Raw genomic sequence first — 18,661 nt, forward strand, 5'->3', positions numbered from 1 at the left:
AAGCAATTGCTTGATTTATTTTTTATTGTTTTTTGCTTTGTGTAGCTGTGAATATTATTGTGGCTGATTCAGGGTTTCAGATATAAATTTATGATGGAAAAGTGAAGACCTACAAAAATCAGTTCTGATTTTCACTAGTTTATAGCAATTTACTGATTTTATCTTCCTTTTTTGGTAAAAACAGAAGATTATTTTAAATTAAAATTTCAAAAGAATTGTGTTCAGATAGTTAAACAAAAAAAAAAAAAAAAACCACAATAGCCTGAAGTAAATTTTAATGCGTGATTCTCATATTGCTACTTTGGTTATAACAGTTCTCTATAACAACACTACTACATATATACCGCTTTATATATTTTTAATATTATGTAATCTAAATTATTCAAATAATTTAGATGCTAAATTAACAGATTCAAATCATCCACTTTCAACATTCTTCAATGTGACATGAATGAGTATTATGCATTTTACATCTCATATATAATAGTTAAGACACCACACATCTTAAGGCACCACATCACAGAAGTAAAGGCAAGTCAGTCAGTCTTTCTTTTACATAAAGAGAATATCACAGTATTTGGTGACTTAGCACTTACTTAATATGTTACATATAAGGCACTAATATTCACAGTAAGTAAATTTTTCAAATAAAAAAAAAGATTATTCGAACAGATTTTCGAGCACTCAATATGCATTCCTAATTTTGACAATGTTTTAATAACCCTAAGAAATATTTTTTTCGAAAATTAATCAGCTCTATTATATGGTTTCATTAAAATGTAAATTTTTCAGATATTAGACCATTACATATATACAGACAAGAAAAATAATATCACTACTTTTTTTTTTTATGCATTGCAACAAAGTATAAATTTGCACTTCAGTAACCTGAAGTATTCTCATACTACAAAAAAAAAAAAAAAAAATCACAGAAATGTTTATTCTGATAAAATAAGTATTAAACAGCAGTAAGTTGGGCACATACATGCATGTACAAAATTACACATACACAACACATACACACAAGTGAAATAAAATAAGACATGTATATTTACATTTTACTTATTGTAACAGCAGTTATGTTCAGTATAGAGAATGAATAGTTAACATGAAATTGAGACTAGGAGAAACTGGAGATTCAGACACCAAGCATTTTAAGCTCAGTTTGAGTGTTGCGAGAAATGGGCAAAAGATAGTCTGCTAGTATTCTATGTTGATGGCTTTTAAATTTCAATATGATATGAAATCCTGGGGTTCGGCAATTTTATGCACCATATACTCCAACACCAATAACTACTTCACAGAAATGCCAGTTTCTAGATATGTCAATGGCATATTTTAGAATACAGATTCCATGCAGGTCTTTGAGCCAAATGATGTTATCTTACAGATTTTGTTTTCTTGGAAGGAGCATGACTAAATAAATACACGATGAACACTCTCACACATCGGTAATTTGCATTTTTTTAAAAATTAAGTACTACTCAGCCGTCCTTTGTGCAGTACAAAGCCTATAGTAGTAACCCTTTTTAGATACTAATTCTTGATGAGTTCCTCTTTCCACAGTTTTTCCATTGCGAATAACACAAATTTCATCAGAGTTCTGAACAGTTGAAAGCCTATGTGCTATAACTATACATGTCCTGCCTTCACTGGCTCTGTCTAAAGCTTCTTGTACAATCTATTAATAAAAGAAAAATAAACATACATACATCATAAAAATAATGAACAAATTACAATAAAGATTTTTACCATTCCTACATTCACATGACTAAAAAAAAAAATCCAGCTGCCAATGCACGATTCCAATAAATATAAATTAATATTCACACAAAGGATATAAAATCCTAATCCAATATGCTAAATATACCATTATGCCAAATCAACATAACTATTAATTTGATATGATTCACTTATGTTATATCAAGGCATACCAACCAACTTTTGTGGTTTACCTGTAAAATTTATAGAATAGGTCTGTATTTTATGGTTTAGTAGAATTTGTTTAAGACATGGACCTCACTCAGAGTATATGCCATAATAGCATAAATTTGACTGATATCTGTCTGCTTATGAATATGCCAAGAAAAATCACATTTCAATGTGTGAAACATTCACTGCATATGTACTGTATATTCCAAGACAAATAATGCGGTTTATTTTTTCAAAAGTGATATACAAGAGAAGGCAGCAGCATAATCTGAGATACGAATTACATATTGAAATGCAAATATTTTCAATTGCCAATATCGGTATTAGTATTAATAGTGGCAAATGATGTGCGAAAACAAGCTTATATAACATCAGTCCAAAAAAAAATACACTTCCCATATCACAGTATAGAGAATAAATAAATGAATAGGTAATATGAAATTAGGACTAGGAAAAACTGGAGATGCAGGTACCAAGCATTTTAAGCTCAGTTTGAGTGTTGTGAGAAATGGGCAAAAGATAGTCTTTATGTTGATGGCATATGAAATCCTAGTATTCGGCCATTTTATGCACTATATACTCCATCAATAACTACTTGACGCCAGATGGAAGTCTGTTCCAACAATCAAACACATACACTGGCCAGAGAAAAATTTCAAACACACCTATCTTGCAACCATCCTTCAATTTGAATTTATGCTACCTCGTGTGTGTGTGTGTGTGTGTGTGTGTGTGTGTGTGTGTGTGTGTGTGTGTGTGTGTGTGTGTGTGTGTGTGTGTGTGTGTGTGTGTGTGTGTGTGTAGTCAGTGCAAGAGGCAGGACACCACCATCATTCAACTTACTAAATCTATTTAAAGCCATAAACATCTCAATCAGATCTTGCAGGTGCCTATCCTCCATGTGCTGCAATTTGCAGAAATGAATCCTTTCCTGGTAAGATCACTCTTTTGTTGCCACTTGCTAATCTCACTGCTCTCTTTGCACCCATTCCAACAGATCCACATCCTGAATGGCCTAATACAATGAGATAATCACCTCCCCCTTATTCCTGCTGTATATCATTGAAAAAACCTGATGAGCTGCTAGAACTGTTCAGAGAACTTCATAATAATTACCTCCAGTCATTTTCATTTTCCACTACCCTGGGTGTAGTACAACACAGATGGTATATTAATCTAGGATTACTGCTACCATATTCAGTACTCTGCATTTGTATAAAAAGACGTAGTTTCTACAATAACATCATTGGATGCTTCCCATTTAGAATTTCAGGAATTTCAGTTGGTCCCACCGTACAGAATTTAAAAACTATCTGGGACTACTGTAGTTATCTTTACAAAAGAAAAAGCTCTTCTTTTTGTCCTTGGCAATAGTTACATCCTTAAGTAAATCTCATATCAATACACTATATTCAGTGCCACTTAGTGGTTCTTTTATTTGCAGATACCAATGCATAAAGAGTCACTGTTGATAATCAGATAAAGAGTATTACTTTCTCTTGTTGCCTCTTTAATATGGTGTAGAAAACAATCATCCAATAGACCCAGAAAAGCTATGTACCTATATACCCAAAAATTCCAATCAATATCTGCTAATTTAAAAATCCCCCATTATAAGACTTTCTTATTCACTCTTATTTGTCTGTATATCTCTTCATTATACACATTGTATGTAGTTTTTGGCATAGAGCATACATCATGCAATTGAACAAAACAAAAAAAAAAAAAAAAAAAAAGTAATTTTAGAACATAAATGAGAAAATAACGTTAAGGTATGGTAAATGTAATTTATTCCATCTCATAATACTATACAGGTTTTTTAAGGCCATATTGCTCCGGGGATATACAGTGGTCATTCCCTGACCTTTCCACATTCTCCATATTTGGTGGTCATGGGCTCAAACCCTGGTCTAATCAAGAAGCATATGCTACGCACTGCTGCTCCTGTCCACCCGGCTACGGAAGCGCCAATTTATATGCATGGGATGCATATAAATTATCATGCGACACAGAAACCTACAACAGATATAAGCTAGTCTGTAATCAAGTCACAAAGGTTAGGCAAGCAAAGGCAGATTACAAGAAATCTTTGGCAAAGAAAAACAGCAAAGACTTCTTTCCTTGATATAAATTCTAAAGGAAGGGGATGAATCAGATTGGTCCATTTGATGTCGATAGTTCGACTGTTGATAATCCTGCTCAAAACAAAAAAAAAAAAAAAACAAACTGAATGGGTATTTTGCATCTACATTCACACATGAGGAATTCTGTAGGGAAGTGAAGGCTAGAATTTTATCAAACTCTAATAAGGAGCTAAATGATTTTATAATTACTGAGAGCAAAGTGGAGAATAAGTTGTTGAAGTTAAAAAACTTAAGAAAGGTAACTGGGGGGGGGGGTCTATCCAGTTATATTAAAGGAAGGTATCAAAGGAAGTAAGCAAACCCTTGCCATAATTATGAGCATCCTTGGATTCAGAGAAGGTCCCCACGAACTGGAGATGTGGTTATAGTTCAGACACAGAATGGATTTGTTAATGGGAAATCTTGTCTGACACTATTATGTGGTCACAAAAGAACTGGATGCAAAAAATAATTTTGATATATACAGGGTGTCTCAAAAATACACGGCATAACTTCAAGAATGAGTTCCGCATAAGTAGACAATAAAAATATTTTATATCAACACAGTTCCGGAAATGCTTGGTTCCCGAGTTATTAACAGGAATGTCTTATCTCCCGCAGGTGATTCATCACAAGGTACTTTCCATTATTCCATTCCATTAAGTTCCCGTTTTCAGACGACCATTCCCTGGACCGAAGTCCATCCATGGTTAATGTCATGAAAATGGTAATTTTTGCTAGTCTAATTTAAAATATTTTGTTAATCAAAATAATATAACACAACTCAACACAAATTAATTAAAAACTTTAAATCGGCCACTAGGCTTCCCATAAGAAAGATTAATCTTGATTAATCCATTTATCTCAGTTATGGGAGTTCCCGTCCCTTCCATGAGGAGACGGGCCACTACTATCTTCCCGTATCCTTTTCCTTCGAGTAAATACCATAACTACAAATTTATTAAAATACGAGAAGAAACACTTATTCATAAACATGATCCACAGACCACCCCTCTCCAGACTTCCAAGAGACATCTCTAATTCATGCCTCAAATCAGCATATATTATGCATTCAAACATAATATGCAATGATGTCTCTGGACTACCACAATGACAAAGTCCACTGTCCACCAGCCCCAACTGATTTAGCCTCAAGGCGAGTCCATGTCCAGTCAATAGAAACATCGAGTTCAATCCAAACTGTAGCCATGGTTTCTTCTTCATATCCACAATTTCTACACTCGGAAAGAACTCATAGGTCTGTCGTCCTTTATCGGACATATCCCAATTTTCCTGCCATTTAATTAAAATTTCTTTCATAATCCTTTTCTTTTCCAATTTTACATCTAATTTAGAATAAGTCCTTGTATAATCAGGACAAGATGTTATACCTAAATATGTTCTATTTATATTTCTTTTTGTTAGGAACAGCAGACCTGCCAACAAAACCATTGACTGAACAGGGACCTTGCCCGAGACCACCTGCAAGGCCTCTGAGGAGACAGTTCGACATGCTCGAGTTATTCCTAATAATGCGAATCTTTGCGCTTGGATCAAATGTTTTTGAATTATTATGATTGATATCCTGTGCACCCAAGCCCCAGAGGCGTACGTTATAATTGGAAGGAACAAACATTCATATAATAGATTTATGGCTCTACCCTTTATCCCCCATTCAGTACGCACCAACCTCCGGAGCTTAGCATACAGTGTCCGAATTTTTTCTTTTAAATACTTAACATGTTCGGTAAAATACAACCGTTCTTCTATTTTGAGTCCAAGATATTTAGTTACTCTCACGTAACGAACTGCATCACCCAGAAGCCTCACAGTAGGAGCCCGATTCATACTCAGTTTTCCTTTTAATAACATTTGGACAGTCTTTTCATTAGATATTAACAACTTATGTTTTTTGGACCAGTCTGCTAACTTTCTTAAAGCCTCATCAGCCTTACTTTCAACTTGTGATCTGGCATTTCCAGAGACAATCATAACCAAATCATCTGCATAGGCAATACTTTCCACATCTGATATTTCCTCATTCAAAAATTCATCGAATACCATGTTCCAAGCAAAAGGGCCTATCACCGAGCCCTGAGGACAACCTCGATATATTTTCCTGCTCACCTCACTAAATCTTGTTTTAACAACAACTTGTCGTTCACTAAAATAATCCTTAAACACAGAATATATTTTATTGGAACAATCTGTTCTACTAATCCTATTAAGGACGCTCCCCCACCATAATCTGTCGAAGGCACCTTTAAAATCAACAAAAATACCCAGCGCATATCTCTTCCCACAGCTCTCCACAATCTGGACCAATTTATAGGCCGCATCTTCAGTCGAAAGACCTTTCTTGAAACCATATTGTTTACTAGATGCTACGCCTTTATTATTATAACTAATCATCAATCGGTTTATACATAACCGTTCATAAATTTTTGCCATGACCGAAAGGAGAGCAATGGGACGATATGAACTGGTCTCATTTAACATTTTATCCATATTTTTGATCAATAATTTAACTTGTGCCCTTCTCCAGCACGACGGGAAAGCTCCCTCATCTAAACATTTATTATACATTATTGTATAAACTTCAGGAAATTTTTCATAAGTTCTTTTTATTACAACAACTTCAATTTTATCCAGGCCCGGCGATTTGCCATCCCTTGCAAGGGACACGGCATTCCCAACCTCCTCATTTGTGAAAGGTTCTTCTAATGTAAGCGAATTATACCTTCTATTTGCTTCAGTAATCTGCCTATGCAAATCATTTTCTTCTTCTAGGTCATCCGGAAAGAGGTCATCCAGGATCCGGTCTACAGACCTTTCCCATGTCAAAGTCTCATCTTCCGCTACTCCTATAGAACAGGAAACATCTAAAATTTGCCGTTTATTATTGATTAATTTAAAAACAGAATTCCACGGATCCTTAGATCCTTGCTCACATACATATTTTCTCCATTTCTCAATCTTAGTTTTGTTGATGGCATGAACGTAGTCACGTCTAAGAACTCTATACTGATCTTTTACGATTTCACACATTTCAATATCACCAGATCTCCTAAGTCTTTGAAATTGGCGCCTTTTCTTAAACACTATTTTCCTTTTCTGAGTCAACTCCATTGTCCACCAGAACACAGGCCTATTTACACCCTTCCTTTTCTTCAAACACCTATTACAACACTTTTGTAACATTTCAGTTAAACTTTTAACCATTTCTTCCGATGATAATTGAGTCCAGTCCACCTGTATAACATTCTGTTCAAATTCAGTGTCAAATCTGGTCCATGTCGCACTGTTTATCTTAAATCTATCTATATCATAACATTTTCTCACATTATCAATACTTTCAATAACAAAAGAAATGCCATTGTGGTCACTAGTAGTTAAGTTCTCGATCACCTTCCAATCCTTAATTTTATGCACGACCGAATAAGTCGCCATCGTCAAATCAATAAATGACTGTCCATGCGTTGACGAATAGGTAGGTCCATGCCCTGAAACATTAACCACCTCTAACCCAGAGGCAGCAATTAACTCCTCTAGTATCTGACCCCTATCATTAGAGACTGTTGCTTTTGTTTATTTACGGTAACTCTACACAAAAGGTAGTTGATTTACAACTAGTATCATGTGTGAGTTCAGGATTGAAAAAACAAAAGGTATCTTGCTTTCTCAATTTCAAATTTTTTTTATAATTTGAAACATTGGAAATCGCTGTAATATAAATTAACGGAAATATGATGCAGGAACAGCATTTATATTTATAAATTTTTTAATTGGAAATATGCAATTATTAATAACAACAATACTGACGTTTAAAACAGTTAGCTAAATGGATTAAACACATTTGTTAATGCTGGATTTGAATTTCTGTAGGTTGTAACTTTTTGGGAAATAAATAAGATTGATCCAAAGAACAGAAATAAAAGGATAAATGAGAAAAAGCTATTATGTGAGCTTGAACTCTGAATGGATATTGGCTAGTTGAGGAGCGTGTTCAGATTGGTTTGATTTTGGAAGAACAATAGTCACGAAAATATGTGTTGGAAAAGCATGGAACAAAACTGAACGTCCATGTGATGGAGAGTTGAATTAGTTTGTAACTGAAGGTAATATCATATCAGTTTTGTAACATTTAGTTAGTAACAAGGCAGATAAGTATTATTACTTTTACATTATGGAACAACAGTCCTGTTTCATATTACTGATTTTACCTTTTCACTTTCTGTGTCTAATGCTGATGTTGCTTCATCAAGAAGAAGGACTTTGGGATTTCGCACAAGAGCTCGGGCTATGGCAATGCGCTGTTTTTGTCCTCCACTAAGCTGAGTTCCCTTTTCACCAACATTTGTGTCATAACCCTTAAATAAAAAATTAATATCATTAATAATCTTTTTGTGATATTCAGAAAAGTTCTGAAAGAGAAGTTGTGTATGTGTGTGCGTGCACATGTGTCTGCACTGGGGGAGGGGGGGGGGAATGATGAAACATGTTAAATTTGAAAACTAAAAAAAAATAAAAATAAAATAATAAATAATAAATAATAACAAAAATATATGGCAAAGGTAAAGAAAGCCAACATGAGAACCAAAGGAAACCTCTGGAAAACTTATCGGGCAAACTTGTTTTTCTCTACTGCAGTTTCTTCCTGTATTCTCAATAAACAGATGGTGCATTTTATCAGTAGTGGCAGTAGAAGTTGATAACAATGTATTGATTAGTTTTTTATCCTTATTAAAAAGCAGATTATTGGAATTAATGAGTGTAATGCCTTTGCGGCTTAAATTTACTTATGGGTATACCCTTCAGGCTGCCTCAGTCTTAGGGTATTTATCCCCCCTTCCCGCTGTTTTAAAATAGGAAAACAACTTCTACAGATGGTGCATGTTATCAGTAGTGGCAGTAGAAGTTGTTTTCCTATTTTAAAACAGTGGGAGGGGGAGTCGGATAAACACCCTAAGACTGAGGCAGTCTAGAGAAGTGTACCCATAAGTAAATTCAGCCCACTCATGAACTCCAATAATCTGCTTTTAAGAAAAAACTAATCAATACATTGTTATTGACTTGTACTGCCACTACCAATAACATGCAACACCTGTACTAAAAATGCAGAGAGAAACTGCAGTAGCGAAAAATGAGTTTGCCCAGTAAAGTTTCCCATGGTTCTCGTGTTGGCTTTCTTTATCTTAGCCAAAAACATATATATATAAAAGCTAACACAAACCTAAATTCATAAAAGCTGAAAAATTCACTTTTAAGCTTTTACTTATATAGATAAAATATTCAAAACCATGTTCACCAGATAATTATATAATGCAGGCTACAGAGCTTGGCAACCAGACACCTTGGAGAGCTGTTTACAGTTAATAAAGTGCTGAGAGGGATAGTAAAATGAATGAAGGTGAAATTTTCACTTTTATAAATGATTCCACAACTAGGGGCCATATATTCAAATTATGGTGAAAGATATTTAGACTAGACTGTAGCAAGTTTTCTTTAGTCAGCAAGTTGCAAGAGTAGTTTTAGGCTGACAGCTTGGGGGAAAAAAATCAAAAGACAGCTGGATAGTTACTTATATAAGGAGGAGAAACATAAGTTTCAAGATTTGAATTTGAAAGTGTCTGCAATTCTGCCCAGACACGATAGGAGGGAGTATATGATGAGAGCCCTGTCGATCAATTCGGCCCTGGAAAGATTGTGCAGAGCTCAAGGGGTAGAATTTTTTTCAGCCTGGTCTGTACTTGTTAACAGGAGAGACTGCTTCTACAGGGATGGGATACACTTAAATAGAAAGGGTGCAAGAATGTTTGCTGATGCTATCAAGGCAGTGTTAGGAGGGTCGGAAAACTGCTAGATTGGGGGGATACAAGGACTAATAGATTAACAGTAACCACTGGCAGAGGAGAAAGTGATTCTTGCTCTGCTTCTATTGGAATGAGCAGCAGCCTGGAAAATAAGATGCAGGATATTTCAGAGACTGCTGGGAATCACTGGGGTACAAATAAACACATGGGTTGTGTTAGGGTGGCTAAGAGGAAGAGCAGGTGCATGTATACTTGCATGTACACCAATGCTAGGAGTCTAGTAAATAAATTTGATGAATTTGAGGTATTGCTCAAAACATCAAAGGCAGATATTGTTGGGATTTCAGAGACGTGGTGTCACACAGATATAAGGAATGCAGAACTGGAATTTGGGGAGTACAATGTCTACAGAAAGGATAGGAAGGGAGGAGGGGTTATGCTATTAGTTAAGAAACACACAAAATCCAAGGAAGTGAAGCCAGTCGACATCGCTGGACAGTGCAGTGTCAAGTCAGTTTGGTGTGACATAAGCATTGGGAGATCAAAATTGAGAGTAGGAGTGTGCTACTATAGGCCTAATGACTCTGATGAGTATAATAAGAAACTGTACAGAGAAATAGAGTGGGCCAGTAAATCATGGGGGATTTTAATTTCCCAGATATTGACTGGAATTTGGGGGCTGGTCACTCACACACTAGCAAGGTTTTTGTGGATGTATTGGATGATTGTTTTCTACATCAGTATGTTCGGGAGGCCACTAGAGGGAGTAATACTCTTGATTTGATTATCAGTAGTGATTCTTCATGCATTAAGAATCTGCAGATAAATGAACCACTGGGTGGCAGTGATCACAGTGTTCTGAAGTGGGATTTACTCAAAGAGGTAACTACCATTAGGGGTAAAGGGAAGGGGTATTGCTTTCGTAAAGGCGACTACGGTGGACTGAGACAGTATTTAAATTCTATACAGTGGGTTCAACTGATAATGTTACCAACAGCAAATTCAAAATGGGAAGCATTCAAAGAACGTATCTTGGAAGCTACTAGGCTTTACATACCAACTAAGAAATATTGTTCAAGGTTTAGGCCTAAATGGATGTCAGATGAACTAATGAGGCATATGGCAGAGAAGAAAAATGCATGGGATACATACAAATTAACACGTGACACAGAAGCCTATGATAGATACAAGTTGATCTGTAACCAAGTTACAAAGGAGGTTAGGCAGGCGAAGGCAGATTACGAGAAATCCTTTGCAAAGGATGCGAAGAAAAACAGCAAAGAGTTCTTTACTTATGTAAACTCTAGAAGGAAGGGGATGAATCAGATTGGTCCAATTGATATCGATGGGTCAACTGTTGATGATCCTGCTCAGATAGCTAACAAACTAAATGAATATTTTGCATCGACATTCACACATGAGGAGTTATTCAGCGAGGGGAATGCCAGAGGTGTATTCAACTCTGGAAGTAAGCTAGATAATCTTGTAATAATGGAGAGTAAAGTGGAGGAGAAATTGTTGAAGATAAACACAAGAAAGACACCTGGGGTGGATGGAATCTATCTAGTTATATTAAAGGAGGCAGCAATGGAAGTATGCAAACCCTTAGCCATAATTATGAGAGCTTCCTTGGACTCAGGGGAGGTACCCATGGACTGGAGATGTGCAAATGTGACCCCAATTCACAAAGGAGGATCAAAGGCTGACACAAGTAATTATAGACCTGTGAGTTTAACTTCTGTTCCCGGAAAATTAATGGAGGCACTGGTTAAAGAAGCACTGCAGGATCATCTAGACAAGACTTCAGTTATAGATCAGACACAGCATGGTTTTGTTAAGGGGAAGTCTTGCCTGACCAATTTGATTGGATACTATGATGCAGTCACAAAAGAACTGGATGCAGGGAATAACTTTGATATTATATACTTGGATCTTAGAAAGGCTTTTGATACTGTTGCACATGGAAGACTGCTGCACAAATTGGATAAGGAGCAGTGTGGCTTTGGAGGCAAATTGCTGCTATGGATAAAGGGTGGTTGAGGGGGAGAAGACAAAGAGTGGTAATCAATGGACACTGCTCACCGAGGACTAATGTTATTAGTGGAGTCCCTCAGGGTTCAGTATTGGGTCCTTTATTGTTTTCTGTATTTATAAATGATATTGATGATGGTATATCAAGCTTAATGTCCAAGTTTGCAGACGATACGAAGGTTGGCAGGGTTGTCAAGGACACTACTGACACACTATGCTGCTGCAACAGGATCTAGAAAGGTTCAGCAGAATGGGCTGAGAGGTGGCAAATGAAGTTTAACATTGACAAATGTAAAGTACTACATATGGGAAACAGCAACCCCAGAGCAACATATCAACTCTGTGGTACTACACCGACAGTGGTAGAGAATGAAAGGGACCTGGGGGGTGGTTGTGCAGGCAGATATGAAGTTCTCTGAGCAGTGCAGACGGGCTGCAAGAGTAGCTCATGGTGTATTGTCAATGATATATAGGAATTTTTCTAGCAGGGATAAGGAGGTGATTATTTCCTTGTATAAGGCAATGGTCAGGCCACACCTAGAGTACTGTATACAGGCCTGGAGACCTCATTTCAAGAAGGATGTAGAACTGCTGGAACGAGTACAGAGAAGGGCAACAAGATTAGTGAATGGAACAAAGGGGTGCTCTTACGAAGAAAGGCTTAAGTTTTGCGAATTACAGTGTCTGGAGACTAGGCAGCAGCGAGGTGATCTGATAGAGGTGCACAAAGCCTTGAATGGTTTGAGCATGCTCAATGCTGATAGGATTCTTCCTCTTGCTCAGAATAATCACCTGAGAGGGCATAAATTCAAATTGAGGAAAGACAGATGTAGGATAGATGTGTGGAAATTTGTCTTTAGCCAGCGGGTGGTTGGTAGGTGGAACAGACTTCCATCCCTTGTCGTGGGTGGAAGTTGATAGCCTAAATAAGTTTAAGGCTCGGCTGGACAGGTATTTCGAACGAACAGAGGGGTGAAGTGGAAGTGGTTATTTTTTATTTATTTATTTTACTTTAATTTTTTTGGCTGATGCTGCATAAGCTTGCTTTCTTGCATCAAATGCCTCTACTAATGCTAATGCTAATGATTGTAGTACTTCTTGCTTTTAGTATTCATCTCTATATATTTTATTTCTATATTTGTAAAAGAATAAGAGAAGTTTACCTCAATATGATACGTAGAACACTTCCATATGATACTCTCCAGAAATTAAAATGAAAACAATTAAAAAATTGAAAATCTTACATTACAGTAAGAAATAATTAATATTTATAAGTATAGTGCGAAAGCATCAATAATACATAGCCAAATCTGAATTAACAGAATGTTAGCAAAACGACATCGTTTTAAGTTATATCTCATATTGTGAATACCTTCACAACAAGTTGCCGTGATATTGCATTACTTCAAATAAGTAATGCTTCACCTGAGGAGAAGACTAATGTTACTTATTCTCAGATGGATACTACCACCCAGACAGTACCGTTTCAGGGCTATTTGGCCCTTCTTCAGTGGGTGGGTAGGTAGGTAGGTACCCGAATGATGCAATGATGGCAAAACAGTTATGAAGTATAACTCCACAATATGAGAGATGCCTGATGGTGTATGATGTGTATAGACTTTACAAAACACTTTATAGAAATAATTAACAATAATTAAAAATCAATTTAATTAGATCATAAGTATAGCGTAGCTTAAAATCAATTCAACACAATTAAAAATTAAGTAAACAATTAATTTAATGAAAAAATTTGCAAAACGATTTTCCTTCCTAATGAATTTGATTGTATGAACCAGAGCTATAATGCTCAATACGTTCTACATTTATATCAATATATTTTTTTTGTTAATTTAATTTTTTAATTAATTCTTAATTGTGTTCATTTGATCTTTAATTATTTCTTACTGTAATATGAGATTTTCAATTTTTTAATTGTTTTTGTTTTAATTTCTGGAGTGTGTCATATGGAAGTGTTCTACGTATCATATTGAGGTAAACTTCTCTTATTCTTTTACAAATATTGATATCAATGTAGAACATATTGAGCATTATAGCTCTGGTTCATACTATCAAATTCTACTTTTTATAAAGTTTGTTATACTATACTGTACTTTATTTTTTTTAATATTTTCTTAAATAAAGTTTCATATTTCTTACGTTTTGTCAGTAGCTGTGAGAGTTATTTCAGTATGCTTATTCTCAATGCACAATGCCTTTTTGCTAAAACAAATTGTTCATTTTCTTTTTTATTTATTTTTTTATATATATATTTTGAGAAATTCAGGATTACGTTTGAAAGAATATATTTTTGAAATAATGACTCATGATAAATATCAAATTTGGAAATGCTTGAATAATTAATAATTGATAATTATTATTAATTATTATCAGTAATTGAGCCCTTTAACCAATTATATCCACGTTCATTATGTTCGGTGCTTGTTCCGTTTTTTTGGCATGACGTGCTAAGCAGCAGAGTCCAAAAAGGGTGTCATTTTATTGTCGGTGATTCGGTCTATTTATAGCATATGATAGTGTAAACATGTTATTAGGCTTTTATATGCATTCGCAAATGAAAAAAAGCTATGTTCCACTTTTCGACAATTTTTGCCTTTCTGCGGGGTCCTGGAACCTAACCTAACCTGCCATAAGGCAGGCCCTGCTGTACTTATCAATTTTTTAATTGGAAATCTGCAGTTATTAATAACAACAAAACTGATGTTTAATCCAGTTAGTTAAATGGATTAAACACATTTATGGAGTTATCTTATAGTATTAAAATGGCAAGTCTAATGTATTAAATTTGATCATACGTACTCATTCTGACAGCCAAATGGCATAATATCAATAGTTCTTTGTTATATTTATATAAATTTTTACAATGAATGATGGGTACTTGAAAAATAATGTTTGCTGAACTAGCCATTCAGCAAAGGATATCCTTCATTAATGTGACTATGGAGAATAAAACATGCTACCTTTATCTCACTTGCACACTGTCTTTAGAGTTTATTGTTGAAAATTGTCTCCTTAATGTGATTTATTTGAATTCACAGTGAATACTGAAAACTGGAACAGTATGACATATAAAAGGCCATCAGCATCAAAATGATAACCATTACTGGAGTTTTAGCATCTATAACCAATAGCTGAATGCTATGTAACTACAACATAAGTTCTCTGTGACCATGGGAAGACAAGTATCAACTCAAATGAGACAAAATCATCTTCCCCAAAGAGTACTTTATATCTGCTGAACAATGGATTGTGTTACCAGTCCTTACACACCATCTCAGGATCTGAAAAGCATCACTGAACCAAGTACTTAAGCATGAGCTGGCAAGTCTAATTGTATTAAATTTTATCATATGTACTCATTCTGACAGCCAAATGGCATAATATCAATAGTTCTTTGTTATATTTATATAAATTTTTACAATGAAAAAATCAATTTTACAACTGATCATCAGATAAGCCGCATCTGGCATGAATGTGGAATATACAACAACCATTCCCTTTTGTAGAAATGGCATTGGTTTACTGAGCAGAGTGATGGTCCAGGAAAGCAGCACTGATGGCTGTACCAATCTTGTCACCAGGAGCATTATGAAAGAGGGACTCTGGTGGTTGTGTGTGGAGGGCGGGGTATGGGTTTACACTTATTAATATTTGCAGTTAGTACAACTGATAACTATTACTACAATTATTACTTGAAGAGGACCATCAGTCATCTTGATATAAATTCCAGACAACTAGTCTGAAACTTTGTTGCACAGATGTGTCCAATTAATGGCCAAGAAAATGACAAGTAAACACGTTGGATGAGAGGTAAATATTCTACAGTTTAGTAAATGGTATTCTGCTTTCTCTTGCAGACTCTGTGTATTGATCTTATAAATCAAAACTTCAGGGCAATTTACCATCTCTCAGAGCGTTCTCTGCAAACCTCAGCCTGAAACCATCATCAAGAAGAGGAACCTGCACACGTTGACTCAACTCCTTTGTGGCCGAATGGATTCAACCGACATCTGGGAAGTGATGACAAACTCTCGGACCATCCAACGAACCCAGTGCAGTGCAACACCTTATCCACAATCTTCTCTACAAAACCTTCAATACCTAGGATCAATTACTGAACAAATAAAGCAGACTGGTATTCACATGAAATTTAATAACGATTCCTGGATTAGTGGGAAATGGCCCATGCCATTTCCCACCAATCCAGGTGGGGGGTTCATACACCTTCCACCTGAAATCAGCTAACTATATCCCTAACTGAAGAGGTATTTTAAGAATTTCTCCAGTCTCCCTAACTTTATTCAAATGCAGATGCCTCCAAATGAGTGACAGTTGAAAAAAAAACACTATATCATACAGTTCTTACTTTATATAATATTAAAAATTTCAATTTATAGATCTACAATAAATAAAGGAAAAACTGACTTGACTTAAAAACAGTATTACTAAAAAGCTCTTCTGCTATTTATTAAAATATAATATTGTCCCCGTAAGGAAACCTAATAAATGTTAAAAAACAACTTTTGGAGAGGGTGCTATGTATCATTTGAAGATTTTTCAGAGGTTTGCAAAGTTTAATAGGGCTACTAGTGCATTGAAGATGATCTTCTCTCCCTTCAACTTCATAAAATTGATTCAATTGCTCACATTTGTGATCTGATCAGGACTGATTGATGGTTAACTATCTGCAAAGTTGCTAGTGATATGTCCCACATGAAAGTAACATTTGGGATATATAACAAATTTTAACACACGATTTGGGAATGCAATAAGTTTCATCCATGTTTGTGACTCGCATCCTCACTGACAATCACAGAGAGTGATGAGTTCTCACGTCACTTTCTTGGACACACTGCTGATGATCCACACTTTGTTTCTTCCATCATTACTGGTGATGAATCAATCATTCGTGTTTGGTTATGACCCAGAAACAAAGGCCTGTTCCTATCAATGGAAGATTGTCTTCTTCAAGGTCCAAAATTGCAAGATAATCTCAATCAAATGTGAAGGTCATGCTAATTGTATTATTTGATTCACAGGATATTATTCGTGTCCATCATAAAATTGTCTCCACACAATCAAAGAGTGAACCAGTAATATCACAAAACAGTTTTATGGAAAATGTGCATGCTGTTAAGAGAAAATGGTAAAAAAAAGTGGGCTTTGGGAAATTTGCACTTGCATCACAACAGTATCTCTACACACTCAGTGCTTTACATTAAGAATTCCTTGTCAAGCAGGCCATCACACTTGGTCCCCCATTTGCCACACTCACTGGATTTAGCCTGCTACAATTTTATTTTTGTTTCCCAAGCTTAAAGATCCCCTTCAAGATATGCAATGACTGGAGGAAATTATTCAGAACACAACACAACACAGGAACTATTGGCAATGCTAAAAGAATTGATTACTACCAATTTATATTATTACCAATGAACTATTCTCTATGAACACTGTATAGATTGCTCCCAGAGGTTGCTGAAGTGTTGGAATCAGTCTATACAGTGTTCACATAGAATGGTTCAAAGGAGATCCAGCTGAATAGCTAGTAAGCTTCATCATTCTCAAATATTAATTAAATCTCCAAAAACTTTCTGACCACACCACACCACTATCTCTTCATTATATTTATATATTAAGTATACTTTCAAAAGCTTTTAATTTAAAAAATCAATGCATTAAAAATACATACCCCTGGCAAGGATATAATAAAATTGTGAATGTTGGCATTCTGAGCAGCTTCAATAATTTCTTCCATTGGCACAATACGAGAATTGTCCCCATAAGATATATTTTCTGCTATGCTATAGCTGAATAAAACTGGTTCTTGTGATACAATTCCAATTTGGGACCTTAAATATGCAACATTGATGTCCCGTATATTATTACCATTTATTGACTATAAGAAAATATAATAATACATTAAAATAACAATAACATACAGTAAATAATTCACATAAATTCATAAACATCTTAAGTTTTTAAATCGCATCATCTCCACCAACTTAAATATGAAGATAACCTTAAGCCAGATTACAATCTATTTGGTAACTGAAACAACAGTGAAGAGACTATAATAAATTACCAATATATGGCTTGTTATTATTAGAAGTCAAAAGACACTGTAAGAAGTCAAAGACAAAGTGAAACAAAAGACACTGTTATACCACATGAGAACTTGTTTTAAGATATTTATTGAATTGTTACCACGTCAATTCAGCCTTCAGGCATTTAGAGGTATATCAGGCACAACAAAAGAAACAAATTACAGAACAAATCATGTTAATATAAAGAGTAAGATTGATTAGTACACATATATATCAATTTTATTTGTTATGTTATCATAATTTATTTTATAATTTGTTTCTTTTACTATGCCTCATCAGAGGGGCCGAAGACAGGGTTTAACAAAAACTTTAAATGTAGCCAGACTGTATTAAACATAGATTGATGTGATGACATTTCACTAAACATCTTAAAACAAATTCTCACATGGTATAACAGTGCTTTTATTTCATTAAAACTTCTAGCAAATGAAATTTTAAATTAACTTTAATTATTAATTTGGAATAGTAAAAATATACCAGAATCCAAAAATAAATATATGAAAATGACTCATCTGCTCAATCAAGGTGTTACTTTATGATTTTAGCAGCTGTATGTGCTTGTAATTAAAAGTCATTTGGCGGAAAAAGTACTTAATGAAATCAGATAACCTTGTATACAGTTTCAATTCAATAAACA

The 18,661-nt window shown here is 35.0% G+C and overlaps 1 protein-coding gene across 4 annotated transcripts in view; it reads right to left on the bottom strand.

Moving 5' to 3' along the window:
• Window positions 1-954: 954 nt before the first annotated feature.
• LOC150090693 (ATP-dependent translocase ABCB1-like) overlaps window positions 955-18,661 on the bottom strand; it is a 390,895-nt gene continuing 373,188 nt past the window's right edge. For all 4 annotated transcript variants that reach the window (XM_090372299.1, XM_090372310.1, XM_090372292.1 and 1 more), the window contains 3 exons: window positions 17,610-17,816; window positions 8,279-8,425; window positions 955-1,681 (listed from right to left, as the gene is read on the bottom strand). In XM_090372299.1, the coding sequence (XP_090228425.1) occupies window positions 1,481-1,681; window positions 8,279-8,425; window positions 17,610-17,816 (555 nt within the window). In that variant the 3' untranslated portion in view covers window positions 955-1,480. The remainder of the gene's footprint in view (window positions 1,682-8,278; window positions 8,426-17,609; window positions 17,817-18,661) is intronic.

This window comes from Mastigoproctus giganteus, chromosome 1 (assembly GCF_048544385.1).
Source record: "Mastigoproctus giganteus isolate SK-2022 chromosome 1, ASM4854438v1, whole genome shotgun sequence".
Taxonomy (NCBI): Eukaryota; Metazoa; Arthropoda; class Arachnida; order Uropygi; family Thelyphonidae; genus Mastigoproctus; species Mastigoproctus giganteus.